Genomic DNA, 23,877 nt, shown 5'->3' on the forward strand with positions numbered 1-23,877 from the left:
TAACACAGTATTGCTCCTGACCTCCTTAACACTTCCTACACTACAGCTATTTCCAAAAATCACAGTGGCAGGTACCATTGCCCCATGGAGAGGTCTGCACACCCCAAGTAACTAACAAAACAGATGGATGGCACTATATAAAAATGTGAACAGAAAAAGCACATTAGAACTCCAGTGATGAACAGGCCATTTTGTCTAGAGTGGTCTAGACACTGTGTTCTGAGGCTTGAAAATGAATATTATCAACTCCCTGTGTACCTCCTTGGAAACACCAGGTTCTGCTCAAAATCAGAGCACTTTGACTTAAAAAACACAATCATGGATCTTTTTCTCCACACATCTAATCTGAAACTATTTCACAAAAAACAATCCATATCTGTCAGTTTTACCATGACATAAATGAGACAAAATCAGATTCGTACAGTGGTCGGATCGGATCTAATTTCTTCCATGGTAGGACTAAACAGCCCCATTTTTCACTATCTTCTTATCCCAAGGAAAATAACATTTTTGTCCAGGTGTTTAACATAGGTTCTTACCAGTGAAGGCACAACTCTCTTTAGGCTAGCTGGACACATCTGCCTTAATCACACTTTACAGAACCCACCAAGGAGAAAATGTGCTGTTAAACATCTGACTATTTAGTTAAGCAGGGAAGTAAAAGCCTGGTGCTTTGCATTTAGTTTTGCCAGGTAGCATTGTTTATTTAGGCTACAGTACTCTCTTACCCACCTGCCCCACCACTCCCTGGAATACACTCAGTCCATCTGATGCAAAAAGTCCTACTATACCTGAGATTTTTCTTCGGTGTTTGATGTCCTCAGGGAAGATGAGTAGTTACTATTTCTATATGTAGACAAATATGGATTTTCCTGCAGAGTGAAGAGAGTATGTTTACCAACACCATTGGAAACACAGTCAGCTGACGTTAATGTCTTCTGGCTACATTTTCTGAGAAAAAAAAAATCTTTGCAGTGTTAATTTTTGAATGAACATTGCATCAGGTCAGACTTGAAAGTTAAGCCCTGGTCTGAAGCCCTGTCCTAGGCATGCTCTAGGCACAGCACCACTTCCTGCCTTAAACTTAACATCAAACAAAACATAATATTCAATTTCTTTGATGTTTTAATTGCTGTTCAGAAGCTTTTGGATGCCAATAATATTTTTTCACTATCAAATTATTGAAGTCAGAGCTTAAATGCAAAAACATTCAAGAACCTGGTCTTTGAACCTGAGATGCTCCAATCCTGACTATTGACAGCTCCAGGGAAAAAATTAGTTAAACCTGGCAGCAGAGGCAAATCACACAAAAGCTAGACTATATAAAATACATGGGTACAATTTTACTGGTGACACAGATTTGAATGCTGATAATGCACCTCATACCTGCAATTAATAAATTCATATTAGCTAGATATAATTTGAACCAAAAAATTATGACACAGATGATTTAACTAAATTTTGTCCAAAGTTCTTTTCTTCAGAGTTTCATCTGTAGAAAATAAAGACTCTGTGTCAATGAACATTAGGAACACTCAGTTTTTAACAGTGCAATAACTTGGGCAAGTGCACGTTCCCAAGAACTTCAGAAAACAATAGTATTTGAAACCTTGGAAATTCTGCAAAGAGTAAATAAAATCACAGAATAATAAGGAAGCCCTTTTACCTGAGATGGACATTGGACCTCAACAATTTTTGTGACACCATAAGGTTGCTTCTGTCCAACTGGCTGCATCTGGGGAGGGAGAGAACAGAGGAACTGTACACATGCTGTGCGTGGGAGGGAAGGAAGAGCAGCAGCAATGCAAAGGCTCCAGTGCCTGGAGTTTTCCATCAGGCTCATATACATATATTTAAGAATATATATTTAAAATTTTCTTTTGTTTATGATAATATTTATCTGTGCAAAATATAACACATGCATACCTACAAAAGCAAGGAACTGAAAACAAGTCCTCTTATGTGAGCAGACTGTCTTCCCATCATGACTAAAACTTCCATCCACACATTAATTCTGCTTTTGGGAATGCTGGCCCTGTAAGTGTTGATTGTTTATCCTGCCTTTCAGAGCTGTTTCATTCATTATCTACACTCTCATATATGTTAGGCAACACCAAAAGGTGCATTCCAACTCCACACAGAGGCTTAATAACATTTATGTTTGTGGGCCTTCTCGAAACAAGATGAAGAGGGATTATTGTAATGAAAAATTATGTAATTATTCAGAAAATACTGACAGCACAAAGGGGCAAATACCAAAAATAATCACTTCACCTGTTCAGGCAGCTTGCTGAGTGCTAATTAAATTGCAATCACACACAGAGGAATTGGCTGAGGGTTTAGATCCCTCAGTGCATGTCTGCTTAGCTTGGCACCAGCAGCTGCCAGGACCAGCAGACTTCACAAGAAACAGGATGGAAGGGACTGGAAAATAAAACAGCAGCAGGCTTGATGTCACCAATGCACTCTGGGCAGAAGTGTTATACTCTATTTTGATTGTTCCATCAATGAAAATAATGGGGAAATTCAGAGAAATAGAGAAGAGCCTTACAGAGTTTATATTCCTTCAGATAAACATTCGAAAAAACAGTCGGTGCTTTTTTGAGAGAGTGGGGGGAACAAAACAAATTTCACCAAAATGTGCAAAATAATGAAGCTCAGACAAAAGATACATTAGAATACTTTCCCATCCTCCTAGGATGAAACGAAGTAGCTATTCAATTATATTCTTAAAAGAAAATATACTTCCAACCCTGAATGATGCCACAGAATATAGGATACCATAAAACGCAGTATTTCTTGATTAGAAATTAGGTTCAAATGAGTATTAGACACCTGCATGTAGAGAGCTGGGTGACAAGAACACATTTCTCCAGGAGGCAGTAAGTTCCAGATGGCTCAGACACACTGCTCTCCCAGCAAAGACTGACAGCTCCCATGCAGCTCAGTTGCAAGGTGCTGGTCAGGGAATGGGGCACCCAGGCTGTATTGTGCCCACCAGCCCTCCCCTGATTTGTGGCACACTTAGCGTGTGGGTCTGCTCTGGTACTCAGCAGGTTCTAAGGCAGCACAAATCCCGAACACAGAAGGGAGGCACAGGCAGCCTCCTGCCGTGCTCCTCCCATTCGGGTTCTTGCCGGGTTTTAGTTTCTCTTTTGTCTGCAGGATACAATTAGGGTTTGTTTCAGCTACACAAGGGTGCTAAAAGACAAGAAGCCCTTACTCTTGCGAAGTTCTTTACATACATGAGTGAAGCTTTGCCCTCGGCTATATGCCCAGAGGTAAAATTGATTAATTTTGGCAAATGCCTTCGATCAGGCTCTCTCTGGTAAACATCAAAGCTGCCCAAGTACACAGGCAACCTCTCTCAGCTTTTCCAATGTCATTTAGCTGACTGTTCACTGGCATGCTTAGCATATGAATTGTATTGCATCCAGAGAGTTACAGCTGTTTTGGTCAAATATCCAGCCCTGCCTAGGACAAGCCCTTAGGACCTGATGGCTCAGCTCCTTCTCAGCCAGGCTGAAGTGCAGCCCTAAGGCAAATTGCCCCTAGATTTTCCAGGTTTTGCCCTTTGGCCAATAAGTAGGTATTGGCAATTATTCCAGGAAAGAGGCTGGTACCAAGCCTAAAAACAAGGTAATGACAGCTTGGCAGAGAACAGAAGGAAAACCTCTGAATGCAGTTTAATTCTGCTGTGTTTCCTGCTCCACAAGTCACAATCTTGATTTCCTATCAGCTCCCAAGACTGCATTATGGGTTGTTTTTTCTTTAGTTTTCAGAGAAGTCAGCATAAACTGTTGGCTGGATTTCCCAGCAGAACTGGAGTGACCTTTATCAGGTAAAGACACCTGATAGTGCTTTTTATGCTGAAAGCATCTTTCATATCTGCTTTTACATCATTGCAGAATACAGGCAGACAAGGCAATCATAGGCAAAGACACAACCCTGAAAGGCCTCTTTCTGATGACTGCCAGATGTAGTATGAAAATTCCACTAAATCAAAGAGAAGTCAGGAAAAAAAAAGATGGCAAAGTGAGTTGAGGGGAATATTACCATTCCTACAGTCTTCCTTCAAACCAGTGGTGAGATGTGGTTTTGCTACATTTTTTTCTTCCTCCAGATCACCTAGGCTGTCCCCTCACTAGAGGAATCACCTCACACTGAGAAAAACCACTGAAAGAAAGCACAGTAGGTATTTGTCTCCTTTATGACAAAGTTTTGGTTCTGGTGGCTCCACAGCATGCTCACTGCCTGAGTAACTGGTCCTAATGCAGCCAACCTTAAAAGCACCACTTTGTTTTGCTTATGGTTTTTCATCTCTGCTGTTTCCACAAAATGCTTCTGGCAATTAGAGTGACAAGAACAGAGTAAAATGCCACCGAATGGGTTGCTCAAGGACAGAGCACAGGAGGACAAATAAAGTCTGCGTAGAAAAGGTTTAGAGACAAAAAAATGAAACAGAGGGCATCTATTTTATGATGGAAGAACTGAGGTAGGAACTGTGACATCATCACAAGGAATATCACTGATAACAGCAAAGGAGATAACTGGACCTAGCATGGCTGTTCCAAGGTTAGAAGTGCAACAGCTTATAAATTTTTAACTCCTTGGCTCCTACTAACCAACTAAAGTCCTACTAACTTTAACTAAAAGATAACATTAAAGTGACTGTACTATTCTTCTAGATATATCTGGTGGAATAGAAGCCTCTTCCCAGAAATTCTGCTTCTTTAAATGATCAAGCCCACAACAGCATTATTACTGTTTGAATTACCATAAAAGGAAACAAGAGCATGCCAATATGTATTAGTTTATTTTAAAATGTGGTTTACTAAAAGGCGGTTGCAGTATAGACTTTTTTCCTTCATGATTAGGATAATTTGGAGAGACACAGGAATAGTAGGTACTCTCCAAAGAAAATCTCATTAACACATGGACTGCAAAACAAGGAAAAAGTATTTTATATTTCATCTAACTTAATTGGCCATTGAAGATTCTTTTTCATTAAAAAAGAGATTGTATGTGTTATAAGATTACTAGAAAAAGAAACAGAAAATGTTGAAAGTTTCTAAAAAGAAGTAGTAAAATCAACATTTTATCCAAAACAATGGATGTAAGGCCATATCCAAATATACACTAAACGGTAACATCCAGCTTCACTCTGCTGACTCCAAATCCACCTGCCTGCTTTTCTGTCTCATTCATATTGAAACGCAACTCACATTTCTTCATTTGCCGCTAGCATAAGTTTTAAAATACAAACTCCTCCAGTTGTAAATGCATCCTCTCAGTCTTGCACACAAATGCTGCATGTCAGCAGCTCAAGTCTGCAGTGGAAAACAGCCCTCTACAGAATTGGTCATCGTGTTCAAGGTTGAGTGGGTCATAAAGTTCACATTTCTCTCGGACAACCTCTACCACTTAATAGAAGGCACCATATGCTGCCTTTCCTCAGCTGGATAGGACATCCAACTCTTGAGGATATAACAAGAGCTCCTCAAGGTTGTCCATCACCTTTTCACTGTGAGCAACAGCAGCAGAAAGATGATGGTTCAGGAGACAGTGGTGTATGAGATTCATTAGCAAAGGATGGTAGGGGATACAGGATAGAGGACAGAGTAGGCAGGAATATAATTGCTATAATCTCAGGTTAGGACAAGCCTCAGTCAACCTGTGCTGTGCTGTCAAAGAGGTAAGATTAGCAAAAAAAGGATCTGTCACAGCTCATTTACTCCATGAGGCTTCCCAAAGGGCTGCTTTGTAAACCTTGCTAAAAAGTTCTTGGTAGCAAGCAGCAGCCACTGAACAGAGTGAGATTTGTCTTGGAAGTGTAGAGCATTTAGCATTATTCAAGAGCAGTCTCCCTGCACAGCTGAGGGATAATTCTTTTATTCTTCCTTCCTTCCCCTGCCTCTTTGCTACTCAAGGTCTGGCTCGTGCTGGGTTGGTACCAGCCACCCATACCAAGTTCAGCAAGAAACAGTCTCTGTAGTACTGCTTACCATGTTGTTCCAGAGGCCCACAGTCATAAAAATATAATCTTCCAGAATTTCCACTTGTGTCTTTGATGTGGCAATTGAACCATCCTTGCCCTGAAAGAAAAAGTACTTTGAGCATGATAAAATACCAGAAGTAGGGAAAGATGAGCTATTCAATTACAAAAGCTCTCAATCTATAAAATAATATTCACATCCACAAGAAAATCAACTTTGGTATTCTCATTAAGCCACTTGCCACCAATCCCAGTTAGTACTGGTGCGTCAAGAGAGAAAGATGCTGTTTTTGTAAATGATTGTTGCACATCAACAGGACAAGAAGAGCAGAGCAACAACACAGCATGATCACAACAGTGACATGCAGTAGACCAGGAAGACATATAGATGTGAACACATGAATGATTTGGAATAAACAACACTTTTTCTAGCTAACACGTGCATTTAAAGGGTGGAAACATGCAGAATTTGTCTTAGGAGAGCATGCTTAATTTTAAATGAAATGTAACTGTTGGAAGAGTTTGGAAGGTTACACATGGTGGCCTGCAGGCATACCACAAATCAGAAGAAATAAAGAATCCACCTATGAGCTATAATGGCATTTAGGAAATAATAGAGCAAATTACTGAGAGAAAAAGTAATACCATGAAAGTTAGAAGTCTGCTATTTGCATATGGACCAGCCATCAACAAAAAAAAGCCTGGCAAAAGATGACCCCAGCAGAAACAAGAAGATTTTGCAACACAGCAGATGCTACCCTTCCTGGAAGAAAAATTTCTTCTCCCAGTTCACTTAGGTCTGACACTGAGCTGAGGGGAGCAATGGAATTACCTCAAATTCATAGAGCTATTATGATGCCCAGAAACCAGACCCTGACTCACCACCAACCTATCCAAAAAAAAAAACACCTAACGTGTTGGATTTTGATATCTCGCTCCAAGTGAGCCATTCTCTAGAAAATAATATTCTCCCTCTTTATTGCCAGATCTTAGACAACCTTGACCTTTGAACTTCCCTTTAAAGATCACTTATGACAAAACCATGCCTGACATCCTAGGCAATCCCATCTTCATTCCCTGCTGGCTATACCAGACAATATTGATTCCCAAGTTCTCAGACTCATTGCAGGGAAATAACTGTACTGTCCAACATAGTTTACAAACACCTTTATCTTTTGTCCCTCTAACCCTTTTTGAATACTTGATGTTACACACTTTTTGCCTTTGTTATCAAAAGCATGAGCATAATCAGGGATGAATATGGTGATGGCTACAAAGAGATGGAAAAATCAGCAGCATTGACAGCTTCCAGACACTTGTGACCTCAGGTGCAGAGGTGCCATAGCTTGATTTATCCAGAAGCATAGCATTCAAAAAACACAGGATCTCTGACTGGTGCTGTTTAAATCAAGTGCCACTGTCAGGATTTCTGTGTCTGATTCTGAGGTGTGTTCTTCCTGTGCCTGGCTACTCTTGTCTTCCAGCATTACACAGCCTAGGACGGGAAAGCCTGCTGAATATTGCACTCAGTCTCAGCAGACACAAACCAGAAATACTGGAGCAGCTTGAGTTTACTCACCAGTCTGAGCAGCAGATTTCTTTCTTGGAGAGAAGGCTGAAGAACAACAGTGAAGTCATCCTTTTGATCAAACCTCTCAGACTCCAGTAGTTTTTCCAAAGCATCCTAAATAGACAACCATTTAATGAGATAAGTATTATCAGGTAGAGAGTGTAATACATGTGTGATTCGTCAGGGTTTAAAGTAAATTAAAATTAAATTAAAATTATCCCCACCCGTAATAAACCACAGAAATAAAATTGTGTAATCCAGAACAATGACAGTAATTTAATGAAATCTTGTTACACGACAACTGGAAAATCCTTATAGCTATGAGAAATATAGTTCACCACCATTTTCTTTGAAAGGACAGCGAGCTTAGCCAGGCAATGAAATGTCATGTTTATTGCTTGTCTGGCATATTTAAAAGAAATTCTAACACAACTGTCTTTGTCTTAATAGAAAGTTTCCCTGTTCTAAATCATGTGATGTTTTACTGGACAAGACAGATAACTTCTCTGATGGGATATTCTAGAAAAATTCTAGGTTGCCAAAAGTTATATAGATATTTAAAACTTCAAGACATACTAAGATCACTCAGGTATAAGGAGAACTTATTTTCAGTATTACTAATGTAAAGAATGGGATCAGGGTTGCTATGGATATGTGGTAGAAAGGCTGTTACTCAACTTCCTCACTGCTATTCCTCCCTTAGCTCCTTGCTTCAGGCCATTCTGGAAAATGAATAGACATGTCTGGCAAGATGAGAGCCAAACAACACAGCAGATGCCATACCTGATAGGACCACCTCAGTATGTTATCATCTAACATGGAGTGTTCACCAGCATAATTGCACTGATTCCTGCCTGGATTGCTGCAGAAAAGAATTAAAAACATGAAAGACATTATGAACTTTTGATAAACAAGGTAGATAGCATGAATCCCTTCAAGCCACTGACAAGAACATACTGAAGACTAAATTGCTGTATATGTAGAGAAAGCTACATGGAACATGCTAATTTTTGATATGAACATAGAGTGATGTATCCAGAGCTTTGTATATCTTCTTGATTTGAAAGCCTAGTCAGTTGACAAGTATGCCAGACTTAGATTAGCAGAGGATATCACAAGCTAGCAACATGCTCAAGCTTAAAATAGCAGCTGCACTGGTTTTCAAACATTTCCATCTCTGTAGCCACACAGGAAAATCGAACAAACTCAAAATACTTCCACAGAAACTATTTCTTTAATATTTGGCATGAAGACCTGCATCTAGAAACGTGGATGGAAGGTGCAGAAGGTGCAGTCATTCTAAAGGATGACTGGCACTGTCAGATTTCTGACCTGCAAGGTGAGATGTGTATACTGCATATTTTTGCAGCTAGTTGGAGAACTCTGAAAGCTCCCAAAACTGTAGACAAAACCAATATAAGATACACACAAGATTAGTCAGGTTCCAGCAAAGACACACTCTCTTGAAATTTCCTGGATGGACTGGAATCTGAGAAAGATTCTGGAGGCTTTGCAGCTGTAAGCAATAGGTGTTTGGATCGTTTTCACATTCTAGCAAAACCCATAAAATGAATTTTCTGACAAAATGCTATTATCACTGCTGGTGAGTGAAAGAAATATGAACTCAGAATGAGAATATTACCCAAACCTAACAGAAGACCCTCATAAAATACATGAAGAGAGTTGCGTGCCTAAAAATAGGATTAATACATTACTTTTAGTGCAGACACTTCTAGTTAGTAAGAGATTAGTAAAGGAGGGAACTTTAAATCCCCATTATGTCCCAAACTTCAATGCCTAAAGTTCAGTACTGACACAGGACTGAAAGTGTCAACTATTATTATCCTCTTTGACTCTTGAAATTTCATTTCATTTACATTTTGGTATGGACTTTTGTTTTTCTCTCAAAGCAGCTCAAAATGACAACTGAGTAACTGAATGCTGGAGGTCTTTATCTGGGAGAGGATCTGGGCCTGAGGCTGTCTAACAAACAGTAAAGTTTGCAAACTTGTGGGTCTGTTCCACCAGATAAACACAGCCGTGAGAGCATGCTGACAATAAGAAAGCAAATTGTCTTAAGAACAAAAAGAAATATAAAAATTCCTCAGAGGAAAAAAAATAGATTTAATTTTATTTTTAAGGCCTTCAATACTTGGCAAAGCCCATATTCTTAAATCCATCTTTTCCACATTTTTTACATTTTTCCCCTTCATGTTTGTGAAGGAAGAAAAAGCTAGCATGCCCCAAGCAGTTGCTTTTTACAAGGAAAGCTTCTCCTCTGCTTGTATTTGTTAAGTACATGGTTACATAGCAGCCAGACCTCTTTCCCCATTCCATCAGAATGTGCCCGAGGTTGTATACTTGCAAAGCTTGTGAAACACTTCAGGATGACTATATTAGTACATATGGTGCCCTGTGCCATGAGCACAGGAAAAAAAAATACTGTGGAGTAAGATGGAGTGTAATCTCACCAGCTGTAAACTACTCCATCATAACTGCTCATGTGCACACTCCCACTCCATACTAAATCGGGACACAAACTACTCACACTTTTGTTACAGAGTACTGAGAAAGACAGATAAATAGATGCAGTTACCATAAGGAACTGACAACTTGGATGTTCTCCACCCTTAGCATACCCTAAGCCCAAGCAGTATCTTTCCAATACCCTAATAACGTCCTTTAAAATCAATTACTCATTTTGTGACCATCGATATATAAAAACTTAAACTTTCAAAGTGCCTACAGAGCTTTTGACTTGAGAGTTGCACAACAGAAGTAGCACTGAATAATAAACTGGGAATAGCTAGACTGTGCAGTCTTGTGACCATAATCTCAGTGTGGGGTCTGGCTGAGATGGAGTTAACTTTTTTCATAGCAGCCCATATGGTGCTGTGTTTTGGATTTATGGCTAAAACTGTTGATAGCAAACCAATGCTTTGGCTCTTGGTGAACAGTGCTTGTACAGCATCGAGGCTTTCTCTTTTTCCCTCCCTCTGACCCAGTATTTAAATATGTTATACAACTTCACAGGATTAAAAGCACCTATTCTTCCTAGTAAAAATACATCTTTCAGAGAAAGTTTATCAGAAACAAAGCGAACACTTAAAATCTTTCACATGCTTTTGTATTAAGGGCAGAAAAACCGTTCAGAAGCTTGTAGCTCAGTTATAAAATCAGTGCATATAAATAGCTATTTGTTGAATGCCAGCAGGAGACAGTGACAGGAACTTAAAGAAATCTGTTACCTGGCATTACTCTTATCTCGGCATGGAAGAGAGGCAGTTCTGAGCTCAGTGGAATCCACTAGATTCACAAAGGCTTTGGGAACCTGTGGCAATAAAGTAAAAGTTATTCATGCTAGATTTGCAATTAAAGTTCAGCAAGCAGCAATTGCAGTAAATTACGTCTATAACTTCACATATATTGCCTCTGGCCTGGGATTCTGCCTACATAAAATCAATTATCTAAGTCTTTGCCCATTCTGTCCTGAACCCTGCTCTTATGCCTGCTATCTAGGATCATCATTTATGAAGCGCTTGTGACCATAATTTCTTGACTGAGACACAGCAATTCATTTTACATAACCAAAATGGCCACCAGCCAACTAAACTGAACTCAAATGAACTTGGAGCTACCATTTTTGTGGCAACATGGCAATGCAAAGCTGGGGACGAAACATCCTATATAACAGCACAAGCACTCATGCAACCCACCACACCTCTCCTCCATGCAAAAAGCAGCTTTTCATTTACATAATGATATTTCACTTTTACACATGCACGTAAACAGATTCTGGAAATAATAGTGGAGAGAACCTGAGGAGAACATGTGGGTGGAACTTTCCCCATACACATTTGTCAAAGTCAGTTGGAGAAAAACGAGTGGTTGTGGCCTGATGCAATCCAAGAGTAGCAGGTTTAGAATGTGCTGTAGGCCATCAATGCAGCAAAACAAAATTATAGGAAGACGCTATTGAAATAATTCAAATAAACAGTTTATAGTCTGCTTTAGTCGTGATCTATCCTCATCTAGTCTAACCCTTACTCATTAGTAGACCAAAACACAGCACAGAATGCTTCCCATAAACCATCCTAAATAAGCAGATAATTCTTAGCTCAGCCAGCTAAAAAACTTTAGAAAGACCAAGATCCTAAAATGAACACAAAATAAAAAAAGAAAGTCTATTATACATATTTTAATGGATGTTTTCCCTGGTGTGTAAAAGTCATCACCAGGTAGTTAGCAGCCTGTACACTACCTAGGTGTTCCACACCAGTAAGTAGATATCAGTGATTTGCACCAACAGCCCTGTTAAACATGACTTTTAGATCTAGAAAGATGTGCTCCAATTTTCACAGACATCACTTAAAAAACCCTAAAGACTGAGTGGTACATTAGCTTGTGTTGCAAAACAGATCAGTTATCCATCCATCCCTTTTGTTTGCATCCATCATGTTTTTAAAAGCAGGTGTAAAATACTTAGGGAAAACAAACGGACCCAGAGGTTTGAAGTCAGGGAGAGTGGTGTTCTAAGCCACGTGAAGAGTGGCACCAGCCCCAGTCTGGAAAGGGAGACTGGAAAAATATTCAAAGGATTCAGCTATACAGGGGTGATCAATACATCTTACCTTCTTATACAAAAAATCCAAGACAGCTGTAACTTTTTCCAGGTTTTCCGATATGCAGTTCTTCTGTAAGTGAGGTGAGAAATGCCATAAAAATTAGTAGAAAAAACAAAGTTATCAATTTCCTATAAGTCACAAACCCTTTGTATTTAGCTGTGTACTGAAGCATTATTAAGAACCACTCTATTCTAAATTCAGCCTTAGCCAGCAACAAGTAAATAACATTTGGGAAATAATCTTGTAATTTAACTGCCTATAAATAGAAAACTTGACATATATTAAGAAAAAGACAGGAATAGCGAAGAAAAGTATCTTTATACTTGAAGGTGGAAAACAGTTTTTCTGCTAAGATATCTCAGACTTGGGATGGCAAATTAAGTACAGATGTTTATAAATACAAAACCCATAATGTGCCAGGAGCTTACATCATTGCATAGAGGCATCCCATCATCCCAGACCTAACTATTCCTTTGGTTCACTGTAGCAGAGAGCAAAGTATGGGAAAGCATCTTAACTACCATCCTTGACTGTGACAACACCCCACAAAGCACTTACCAGCTGTGTGGAAGCATAGGAAGAACATGGGGTTTCAGCACTAAAAAACACTGTGATCAGTTTCCAGTCATTTTGGAAGTCCATCATCTGGGAGAGAAAAATAAAGGAATAGATTATAGGTGATCTATTTGCTATACCCCTTTCTCTTGCACAAATTGCTATGGTTTCAAAACCAGTGAGACCAAGAAATTGTCCATGACCCAACCCCGGCCATCTTGATCCCTTCTGTTTCACAAGACATCCAGTTTTGCCTGGAGGAGACAGCAAATGCATGGTTAGGCATCAAGTACTGCAATTAAAGCTGAACACACACTGACAAAAAGCTCAGGACAGAACCTGAAATTGATGCTGCTGTAAGAGACTATTGGAAAAGATGGGCATGGACAGCTCAGCACAGAACTTGATGTTGCCTCTTTCCATCACAGTTGCAGCTTGCCAATGAGATTACTGTACCTGAACTGCTGAGAAGGGGTCGCACTAGTGGGATAAGGACTGGAATAAAAAGTTTGAGAGCTAGAGCTCTGCTCAGCTGTGCTATGTTTATTAGGCAATTCTCAACAATCCCGAGGAGCCTTGATTAGAACCACACAGTTCCACAAACATGTATGCTAAATCCCTGTAGAGCAAAGAGGCAACAGGGCAACAGCACAATTGCCTTGACAATTACATTTTCCCATTATTTCAAGACTATTTTACAAAATAACATGCCTCATGGTTAAGAATAAAAGAGAAATGAATGCTTAAAGCTCCAGGATGGGACTTAAAAAGCACTTAGCCATGAGCGATAATTCAAGCTCTGACTACCAGCAGCCAAAGCATATCTAGGTCTTTATTGTCCTTTTCAAAAATATGTTCTTGAAAGACCAAAAAGGAACTGAAGAGACAAATACTGAGAATTATTATTTTGGGTTGGCTTCTCAGAAACACTGGCACAGTTACAGAGTGTAGCTAGCAGAATTCTCACATCCTTAGCCAACAGAAAGCAAACATATTAGCTTCCCTACCAAGCTCTTCACCTGCTTTGACAAAAGTAAAAGAAGTGGGATACTTTCAAGAACAAAACTCTGCATCTGAAAGGCACAGAATTGATTCTTATTTACAACAGAAAGACTAGTGCCTGTTAACCTCAAGAAATGGCATTTTCTGTTTTGAAAATATTTTTGAATGCTGTTTAAAGTATTAAATCACTTTTCTGCTTCAACACCATGCTTTCTGACTTGTCCTGTGCTTTAAACAAACCTGATCCTCTTTCATGAGCTTCACTATTTCTTCAGCTTGACGCAGGAGGTCTCTGAAAAGCAGAAAGGAAGAGAGAAATTATAACAGGATCAGTAAGGTGAAAGCTTTGGCTGATTTTTACCATTGAATAAAAGCACATTTGAGAATTCAGGCTGGATTAATCTTTTCTCTCCTAAATGTGTTAAGATTAGACAATTGACTGTGCTTCCCAGAGAGCTTTGGGTGATTAGTTCATATTCAGCTATCTCAGTTTCAGACATGTGCACTTAGATGGAAACAGCAGGCACAGCTTGGTAGGCACATCTCAGCCTCTATTTGAGCCAAAAATGCGTTTTGCAGCTATTAAGAGATCTGATGTTAAGTCAGGTGATCCAGACCCCAAAGCTGGGCTTTGTTCCTTCTCACTCTGAGTGGTGGCAATAAAGCCACAGTAGCAGAGTCTGTCCCCAGAGTGTCTGTGCAGCCTCTGCCAGTACTGAGCATATTCTGTGCCCAGTGAAGTGCTCTAGCATTAAAGGTTTCCATCCTCCCCCTTGCCGGCTGTACATCAACTGCCTTGCCAAAAGCCCCTCAGACTCACCTGGCTTGACTGTCTGGCATTGCTCCTGCTGTGCCAGGCCCAGGGGACAGGTGTAGGACCGAGGGGTTGAAGGTGCTAATGAGAGCTGAAAGACACACACAGGTTAGGTGATTTCTGCATCCAACAGACTGCTACTCTGCTGACTCATTAAACAGAACTAAAACAGCCAGAACACGTAAAGTCTGAGGATCTGTTGGCACACAAGAGGTATGCCCAAGCCCCTCTGCAGCTGTTCTTGGTTTTGTTCACCTGCTGAAATGAAGGCTTGACATCTGAGTTTGCCTCCAGACCCAGGTCAGAAACCTCCATCCCCATCTCTCATGTCAGCCACAAGTAGTGTAGGTGGACTTAAATACAGCTGTAGAAATGAAGCTACTGGGAAGGGCTACCCAGAGAGACTCATGGAACACCAATGATTTGCCATGTTTTAAACCCCTTTCACAGGGAAATGGACATGACACCAAGGAGCGAAGATACCAGGAAGATGATTTGGAGGGCATGACCCTGGAGCTATACATTACTTATCATTTCAGGGGACATGTAGGTTTTACTTGTAATGGCCTTTAAGCAAGGAAAGGCTGCCTTTAGAGACAGCCAATAGACGATGAATTCACAGATGTGGCACATCTGTGGCAGCCACAGTGTTAATCCTGAACACAGGGTAACACCGAGCAGGCAAACCCACACAAGATTTCACCAGGCCAGCATGGGCTGCAAGCACACACCAGCAGAGACTGTGCAGTGGGTAGAAATAACAGGCCAAAAAGCTCACTGGGCATTTAAGAATCTTGCAGCAATCTCACACCCCTTCTTCACTGCTGTTTGTCTACCCAGACAGTCAGTTTAAAGCCAGCACAGATAATCCAGGCTGGCTGTACTCATGTCCCCAGGTCCACCACCCCTCAGGCTCCCCCTACACCCCTGTGGTGTGCCCGTGCTGCATCTGCTCTGCAGCCCAGCAGAGCCCTGGAGCTCCTGCCAGCAAGCTGTTAAATTAATTTGCTGAAGTTTTAGTGTGACAGCAAGACGCACCTGCTAAAGTTGCCATGCTTAGTTCAAGGAAGTTCTTGCCTGTGCTATAGAAAGGGAAGAGAAAACAGGAAGTTCCTGTTATTCCATTTCTCAAAGAAAAATTATATTACAGCACAGCCTCAATTTCTTATTAGTTATGCTACATCTCAGAGTGTAAATTCATGGCAGCTGCTGCAAGTAAGAAAGGGGCCTTTCTTTCCCCAAAACTGTCATGTCATCAGCTACTGCTGAGTAAGAACATAGTCTCAGATCTTAGTTTTTTCTGTCTTTGTACACTCTGTATGTTGCAATACTTGTGCTTGCTCATATACAGCTACAAGGGATGCAGGGGCCTCTCCATGTATACCCACATACAAGTGGACACAGATGTTTATGCAACCTTCAAGGAAAATTAGCCTTTTAAAATTTATCTGTGTAGGGCTAAATCCTCATGTGCAATGCTATGACTCAAAAAACCTGCACAGACTTGCAACTACAAGGTTTTGCCATATATTCACTCACTAATGCAGATCTGCTAAGGGCACACAGAAAAAGGAAATGGGGTGAAGTTTGTCCATGAAGCACTGGGAATCAGCAAAGCAGAGGACAGGGTATCTGAACTCCTGGGTTCTTTCTTTGCTCTGATAAATCCCTGCTTTCTGGTCTCTAACTAGTGAATTATGATGCTACCTAGGATTTATCATGCAGCAATGATTCTGAATCAAGGTTATTGCAACCCTAAGGTAGTCCTATATCCTGTATAAGTACAAAAAATTTCTGTTGCCAAAGGATAGGGAAAATTACAGTGTCTCAAAATCCTTTATATTTTACATAGGATTTTTCCTCCTCTCTGGAAAGCAATAAAAAGTATTGCTTCAGCCTAATTCCTGCACTGTGATACTACAGAGATTAATATAATGACACTTATAAAAGCTAAGTATTCATTGTTACCTTTGGAGTAAGTCCTCACCAGATCCTGGTGTCTGTGAACAAAGAAGCAATAAGAATAATATTGAGCAAAGTGTAAACTACACCTACATATGCTGTTTCCCTAGCATATTCCTCTCCTGTTAGAGATGATATTGTTTTCTACATTCTCTTTTCCATTGCATTGCAATCACTCACAGATTTAAGCTGTTTTCCAGAATTTCCCTATTACAGTGTATTTTCATAGTCTGGTAATCAGTCCTTAATTAGTGCAGTAAAAAATGATTTTTTAACATGTGGCTTAAGATAAAATTTGACTAGTTGAAACCAAATTCCATAAAATGAAATGCTGCTCTAAACCAAATTTCTCTGGATCTACTCCTACTGCTTTTCAACAAGGGACATGACCTCCACTTATTTAGATAATTAACATACATGGCACTCAGACAGAAGGTTGTCTGATAAAAAAAACCCCAACTTTAACATCAATAGAGGAACTTCACTGATTTCAGAGAGTTTGAAGAGGAGACAGTGACAGAGATGTTTGCTCTAGGAAAGCAAACATTCCTTAAAAGATCATTTACATGTTTTTGTATGACACCCCCACAAGCAACAAAGATGCCAGCACAAAGAAGACTTGCTCTAAAGGGCCATGCCTCTGATACGGCTGAAGCACCTTTGAATTCAATTAATTAAAAAAAAAAATTAAGGACAAGGAGTCCAGAAGTGCTGATTTTCTAAAGGAAAAGTATGATGTCTTGAGGAATACCATCTCAGATTTGAGTTGTTTTGTAATAAGGGAGACTCTCCCCCACTTTTCACAGTTGCAGCCTCTCCAGTGGCTATCAATTTTTGCTCTACAAGCATTTCTACACTTCCTCAAAGCTCAAGAATCGTGGTTAAATGTTTTTAATTTGGCCTCAAATCTATTTCAGATATCCACTTCCAACTATTAAGACAAAGAAAGATCATTCAAATCTGACTACATTATAACAGGCAGGAGAACTTTACCCACTGATCTGTGCATCAGAAGCATATCTTTGTGTTCTTGTAGACCTTCTGCCTTCTACGTAGGAAACCAATTTCTACAGAAAACACTTTATGAAGTGGAAAATCTACTGCATTTCTCAGTAATTTGTACTTGTTCCAGTTTGAATTTTCCCAGCATCTTCTTCCAGTTATTCAGTCTGTTATGCTCATTGTTAGGAAAATCCTTGCTCTCTAATCAAATATCATGGTTCTCTGCAAGAGCACTGTGATCACATTTCCTCCTGCACGAAGTCAGCTGTCTAATTTTAGACTTAGGGTATACTGGAACACTGAACAGCAGGTATTTCCAGTCATTTTTTCAACAGAAGTCTTTGATGCTTGTGGAAAGATTCAAGTCCTGAACACCCCAACTGAGACCCCAAACTACATCATCAGCTGACTTCATCGTCACAATGGAGGAAATGGGTCACACTCAGCACATTTCCCACTCGTACTTACTCTTTGCAAACTTCCTATTGCAGCAACTGCTTTAATGTCAGCTGGCCTTAGAGCATGAACTGCAGAAAAGCAAAAGACTTCAGGTTACAAAAAACCCCAAAACAGTAACCCTAAAAGAAAGTTACATTCACCAGTATATCAAAACATAACAAAGTTGGCTAAAATGTGAGAAGTCTATATTGATCTCTTTGATTGGAAGTTTTAAATTAGTCAGAAAGGATGAGAAACTTTACTCAGGTGTTCAGAGGCATTGAAATGCTCAACCATCAAGCAGGAAAAGATCAAAAAAACACTGGTGGGAATGACTGAAGTAATAGTGGCATCCCCAATTATCAGCTGAAGAAACAAAGGTAGAAAAGTAATCATGAGTGGAACAAACAACTAAGGAGTTTATAGAGCCTAGTTCCATTTCAGTCAATTCCATATACATTCATCCCTGCAAAGAGCTGATTTCTGCCCAGCATATTGTCAAATAATTTTGGGAGGGAAAGTCTCTGTTGAGACAATATCAGACACAAACCTGAAGATGGAGGCATCTCAGGGAGCATCACCTGCTCACATGAAAACTGCAAGCTTCTTAGAGCCTTTGACATAAACAAACAAATATGATTGCTTAGATCTAACAAGGAAATTTGTGGAATGAGGGGTCCTATGGGCTCCATTCTCACACAGAACCAAGATTTACTCAAGTAAACAAAGAACAATTACACCTCTGTTACAAATGGGAACACAGATCTGAACAGCTGCATTTTCAATTAACTCTTCCAAAACTTGACACTTTCTGCTTGATTTTCTTACTGATTGCCACAGAAATTGGGCCTGAGCAAACAATGAAACGTGCTGAATACATCCTGTTACATCCATTGCTACAGTGACTGCTTAACTGGAAGAGGTCATAAGGACAGCTACTGCAGGCATCTCTATATGCCAAGGGGCACCCGACTGACGTAACAAAATGTTACATCTCCAATATGCAACAGGAAAGGCAAAAATGAACCAATTCTTATCCTTAACAACACCTGGCCAGGTGATCAGAGAAGGCAAGGATGTGAGTGATGTTATTCCCTCAGCCTGCGAGACAGTTCAGTACCAGTAGGAACATTATTTAATGCCATCCCATGTCCTTGCAGTAGGCACAGCCCATCATCGAGTGCTTTAAAGAGCCATGAAAGGCAAACCCCGCCCTGGCCCTGGGTGACTTGTCATGGGCTCCCTCATCACAATGACCTTGAGTGGCTGGCCGACCATCAGCAGCAGCTAGAGCTGAGATCTGTATTATGACAAGGGCCACCACAGTCCACACACACTCCCTAGTGCCCATCTGGAGGATTTTAATGGTGCAGACACTTCTCACCATTATAAAGCAAGGGAGAGTTTAATCCTGTGTTTCTAGAAGAGCAACAGAGCATCTAGGAACAAGTGCTAACCACAAGCGACCTACGTACAGGATATGCAACCTAATAACAAACATTGCTTGGAGAAAACCTCATTTCCTGATTATGTTCTGTAATCTTGCAGCTGCACTATCACATTGCCGACTCATTCGCTTTGCATTTTTTCTTTGCAGAAGCAGTTTAGAGCAACAAGCTGTATTGCTTCTTCTGCCTGCCTCAGAGGAAGTAACAGCCTGATAGGTAATGACAGGTATTGAAAACAGAAAAAAAAAAAAAAAGCTGTATTCATACTTTACCTCTAGTTTCCCAGATTCTTCCAGACCATTTGCATTACCTTAAAAATATTAAAGAAAAAGTTATGCTATATTTTTTAACGTTAGGGAAAAAAAGCTTCATAAGATTTAATATACATAAAAGTACAGAATCCTGAGAGGAGATACCTTTCTCATCTGCCCTACTTTCCAAATATGAGGCTCATCCCATTTTGCTATATTAAATGAGCTTTTAGTTATTATAAGCAGGTGAGATCTGTTGAAATTAGTGGAATGTAATGAATTTATAGGAACAGGTGATGAACTGCTTGTGGATCCCCTCAAACAACCCCATCCGCCACAGGCCTTCTCTACTTATTTTCCTCTTCAGTACCTTTCATATACTGCTGGGGTCTTATTCCATCCAAAATGAGAGTAATTTGAACATGTACAAAGTGAAACTCCTTAGAAAGGAACAATTCCCATTAATCTACATCTTTCACCATCAGGGAGCAGCACAACACTCTTGTGAGTTTGCCATAGTGATACAGAAACAGCTGCAATTTCTTCTCTTGGTAGAGTGTTGGCAGACAAAATAGCCTGTGGAGACAGGAGTCAGGCCTATAGCTGTTTCAGTAAACCTTATTCTCTTTCCTTGAGTATACACTGGCATTTATACACATAGATTTTGGGTTATTCAAAAATTTCCACAAAGCCTAGGTAAGCTGTTCTTGCTTGCCACACTGAAGCCATCAGCATCCAGCAAGTCTTATGTAGAATTAGTATAACTGTCCTTTAACACGCAGGAGCTATTTAGGGACTATTTAGCCCTGCTGAGTACTTCTGGCTTGCACAGCTTTCTTTCCATGTCAATGACAGAACAAGTGCAGAGCCAGCTCAGCCTGGCAGGTAAGACATACCGGAGTGTAGGGCAGCCAGCATTGCTCCCGCTGCAAGGAGATGTGCCTGGCACGAGCAGGGGGCACTGGGCAGTCTCTGGGGACAGGGCTACCTGTGCATACAGGTCAGTGAGGTGACACAAAGCCACTACTGCTCCCCATGACCACCTCAGCCTGTCACCTGTGCCACACTACATGACCATATTCAATAACTGTCAGCAACTTCCATACATGAGTTTTTCCCCTGCTTGGGTTTCAGCCATGAGCTATTTGAAAATTTATATTATTTTTACCCTACTTTGGTGAAGGTTGAGACAGTGGCCCCCTGGCTATTGTGTGACATTTTATTTTAAATTTCTGCCTGATCAGTCTGTGTTTTTGATGATGCTTTACTCAGGGCAATGACCAGAACCTAAACACTGTTTGGGATACTGGAGACACAAGCAATGAGGGACTTGTCTGCACCACATAAATCTACTGCAGAAACTCAATATCTGAGAATTTTAACACTAATTTCAATTATATTTGAGTTCCTTAGGTTACACTGAGAGAGAAAGAGGATCCAATCCCAATTTCCAGGATTCAGAGAGTTGGAGGAACAGTTTCAGTGTGTCAGACTGAAAGTCTGACACAGTCTGGAATTTTGTCTCTGACAATATCCAAATGCAGATGCTTAGGCAAAGAATAAGGAAAATACAGTTATCCTTCCATGTTCTGTCCTCCCAACTATCCATACTATTGTGCTCCCTGAGCAAGAAATTACTTAATGTTGTATAACTCCCTGAGATCTTTTCTCCATGGATTTGCCTATTTGTTTTTCTAACACTTTCATACTTTTGGCTTCCCCCGAGTCCTGCAGCACAAGGAGTTCATCATTTAATTGCACGTTGAAAAGAAGTACTTTCTCCTTTGTTAATGACCTGATCTGTTTCCTTGTTGTTCTTGTAAAGACTAGTCATTCCCCTGCTTCTGCAAAATTTGCCATTTTGTATGTGCCTGTATGTCTTTATCATATACCTATACTTTCTTTTTTCGGGCTGAAGAGTCCATTTCTTTGATCTCATGTTGAAGTTTTTTCATAAGTCTGACCACTCGTCTCCTTTATGCTCCGCCTAGGTTTTACCACACCTATTTTGAGATGAAAAATCCAGACCACTGTCAAGCTGCAGGTGAACCATGGCCCTGTACACAGCAGCAGCAATGTGGGTTTTATGGTGTTCTCTCCCTAACATCTGAAATAATTTGACTCTCTGACTATCACTAGCACTGATGTCTTCAGATGTTTGTATTCTGGGGTCAAGCAGCACCTATTTAGAATTCACCACAGCATACACATAAGTAAGAGTAATATGTAAGGGGAAAACTTTGTCTAAGTTTTCATTTTGAACATTCTGAATAGTTTTGCATCAGCAAGTTAGAGTCCACCCTTATCCAGATCACTTCTGAACACGTTCAGAGCCCATATCCCAACAGAGATCAGTATGAGCATCACTGTTAATAAAATGGACATGTTCATATTTCTGCTTGGCTCACTCCCTTGGGTGGATATCATCTAATCCTGGCAGTTCTTTTACTATTTGTCATCAGTTTGTTCAAGGATTTGACTGCTACTCCTCTTGTCCCCTGTGCTGAAAGGCTCAGAGTGCAAGGCCTTTGTTAAGCTGTTATGCAAGGACACCAAAGAAAAAGAGAACTTCTGAGGCTTCAACCTTCTTTCACACATCAGTCAGTCCTACACACTCCATGTTTCAGAAGAATTTGAAAAAGGATGTTTTGGTTTTCATTATTTCAACAATGATTCATTGTTTCTCTTCAGATTAATTTTTGGCTTGGCTGATTAAATTTTAACCCCTTCAGTTTTCTTAGTTTGTTTTGGATTTACACTTTCCATAGGATGACTTTTTAAACTCCTGCTACTCCCAATATTATAGTTACTCCCTTACTCTACCACTGAATAATTCTAACTTGTATTTAAATTTTCTTGACATAAAAAAGAAGTACTTTTCAGACAACTTTCCTAAAATCTGGGAGAAACGTTCTAACTCCTAACATCACAGCCTACTGCTAAGGTAAAGAACTATTACTGGTTATCATTATTTTCTTACAGGCAGAGAGCTAAAGCACAGAGCCAACAGAGGAAATAAAGCCAAAACATACACAGAATTTTCAGTCTTGAGCACCTGCAAAACTGTCATTGGTATCAAATGCAGACTTTGGAGACAGTATGGGGAACAAAGGCTCCCCCCTACCCTGAATATTACAGAAATCTGAACAGTGGCTTGAATGCCAGGGTGCTGCCTAACCATTCACATAATCTATCACTGAAAAGAGGATGATCATAATTATGAATTCAGAGACAACCTCTGTCCCTTGCTTGAATTTCTGCACCATTTTGACACAGATCTCACTTCTAGTCTAATTATTTGGTGAAGTTTTTCTCACCAGAAAGCTTTAGTGCCTAAGATACCATCTATCCCCAGAACAGTGCAAACCAATGCATACATCTTTATCAAAATTTATCAAACATACCCCAAACTGCATTTAAGATCACAGTTTTACTCACAGATTTTCTTCATCCTGCTTCTAAAACTCCTGCTATACACCCACCTTGCAACAACTAAAAATAGAGGTTCCCAAATACTGTGCAATGCAAATATTCAAACGGCCTTTCAAAACTTACCTTCTGAGGAGAACAACCAAAGGAACAGCACACCTAACAATAGCTTCATGGTAACCACCTCTATGAATTGATAATCCTGTGGTGCTGCCTGTTAGACGCTAAGGCTGTGAAGAAAGAAATTCTTTTCCTTTTTCTCCTTTATATCTTTATATCTTATCGCAGCAGCCATAAAACTTATTCGCTTCTACCTTTGGAAAGCAAAGTGACGATGATATCTCATTTCATTGCCCATCCAAGGGTCAAAGAAAGGGCACAGCCTCTCTCACTTGTTCAGTGAGAGCTGGCCATTTTTCAGGGGAGTTCTTAGCAAACCTAAGGACCAAGATCACATGAGTCAGCTTCCAGCAGGGTCAAGGCTCTTCCAGGCAATATATAACACATTAGTTTGGCATTAGCATGCCTCTGCCAGGCAGGGAAGGAATCTCTGCTCCTGAGGCAAAAAGGACAACTGAACCCTATACAGAGCCCACACCCACCCAATGAGGAAGGTTGTGCTCTTCCTTTTGTCTCCTTCCCCACATGTGCTCCTTCCTCACCTTCAACCAAACTCATGCTGTGCCTGTTTCTCTTCCACTAGCTCCTCTTCTGGCCGGTTTTCCTTCACTGGGCTGTGCCTCAGCAGTATTTGTCAAGACAGCAGTGTCAGACAAGCAGGGTCAG

The 23,877-nt window shown here is 40.3% G+C and overlaps 1 protein-coding gene across 2 annotated transcripts in view; it reads right to left on the reverse strand.

Annotated features, from left to right (window-relative positions):
* Window positions 1–23,633, reverse strand: part of PLB1 (phospholipase B1) — a 78,426-nt gene extending 54,793 nt beyond the window's left edge. Inside the window, exons 1-17 of one of the 2 annotated variants that reach the window (XM_085055034.1) lie at window positions 23,406–23,633; window positions 23,218–23,321; window positions 19,684–19,721; window positions 18,514–18,577; window positions 17,994–18,052; window positions 16,530–16,561; window positions 15,600–15,643; window positions 14,568–14,652; window positions 13,988–14,039; window positions 12,749–12,835; window positions 12,197–12,259; window positions 10,814–10,896; window positions 8,349–8,427; window positions 7,575–7,679; window positions 6,006–6,095; window positions 1,667–1,735; window positions 792–872 (exon numbers count right to left, since the gene is read on the reverse strand). In XM_085055034.1, coding sequence (XP_084911160.1) covers window positions 792–872; window positions 1,667–1,735; window positions 6,006–6,095; window positions 7,575–7,679; window positions 8,349–8,427; window positions 10,814–10,896; window positions 12,197–12,259; window positions 12,749–12,835; window positions 13,988–14,039; window positions 14,568–14,652; window positions 15,600–15,643; window positions 16,530–16,561; window positions 17,994–18,052; window positions 18,514–18,577; window positions 19,684–19,721; window positions 23,218–23,266 — 1,080 coding nt within the window. In that variant the 5' untranslated portion in view covers window positions 23,267–23,321; window positions 23,406–23,633. Of the gene's footprint in view, window positions 1–791; window positions 873–1,666; window positions 1,736–6,005; window positions 6,096–7,574; window positions 7,680–8,348; window positions 8,428–10,813; window positions 10,897–12,196; window positions 12,260–12,748; window positions 12,836–13,987; window positions 14,040–14,567; window positions 14,653–15,599; window positions 15,644–16,529; window positions 16,562–17,993; window positions 18,053–18,513; window positions 18,578–19,683; window positions 19,722–23,217 lie in introns of both variants that reach the window. The other variant, XM_085055033.1, reaches the window with a different exon arrangement.
* Between the last annotated feature and the right edge of the window lie 244 nt (window positions 23,634–23,877).

The sequence above is a fragment of the Lichenostomus cassidix genome, chromosome 3 (genome assembly GCF_008360975.1).
Source record: "Lichenostomus cassidix isolate B80296 chromosome 3, HeHo_3.0, whole genome shotgun sequence".
Lineage (NCBI taxonomy): Eukaryota > Metazoa > Chordata > Aves > Passeriformes > Meliphagidae > Lichenostomus > Lichenostomus cassidix.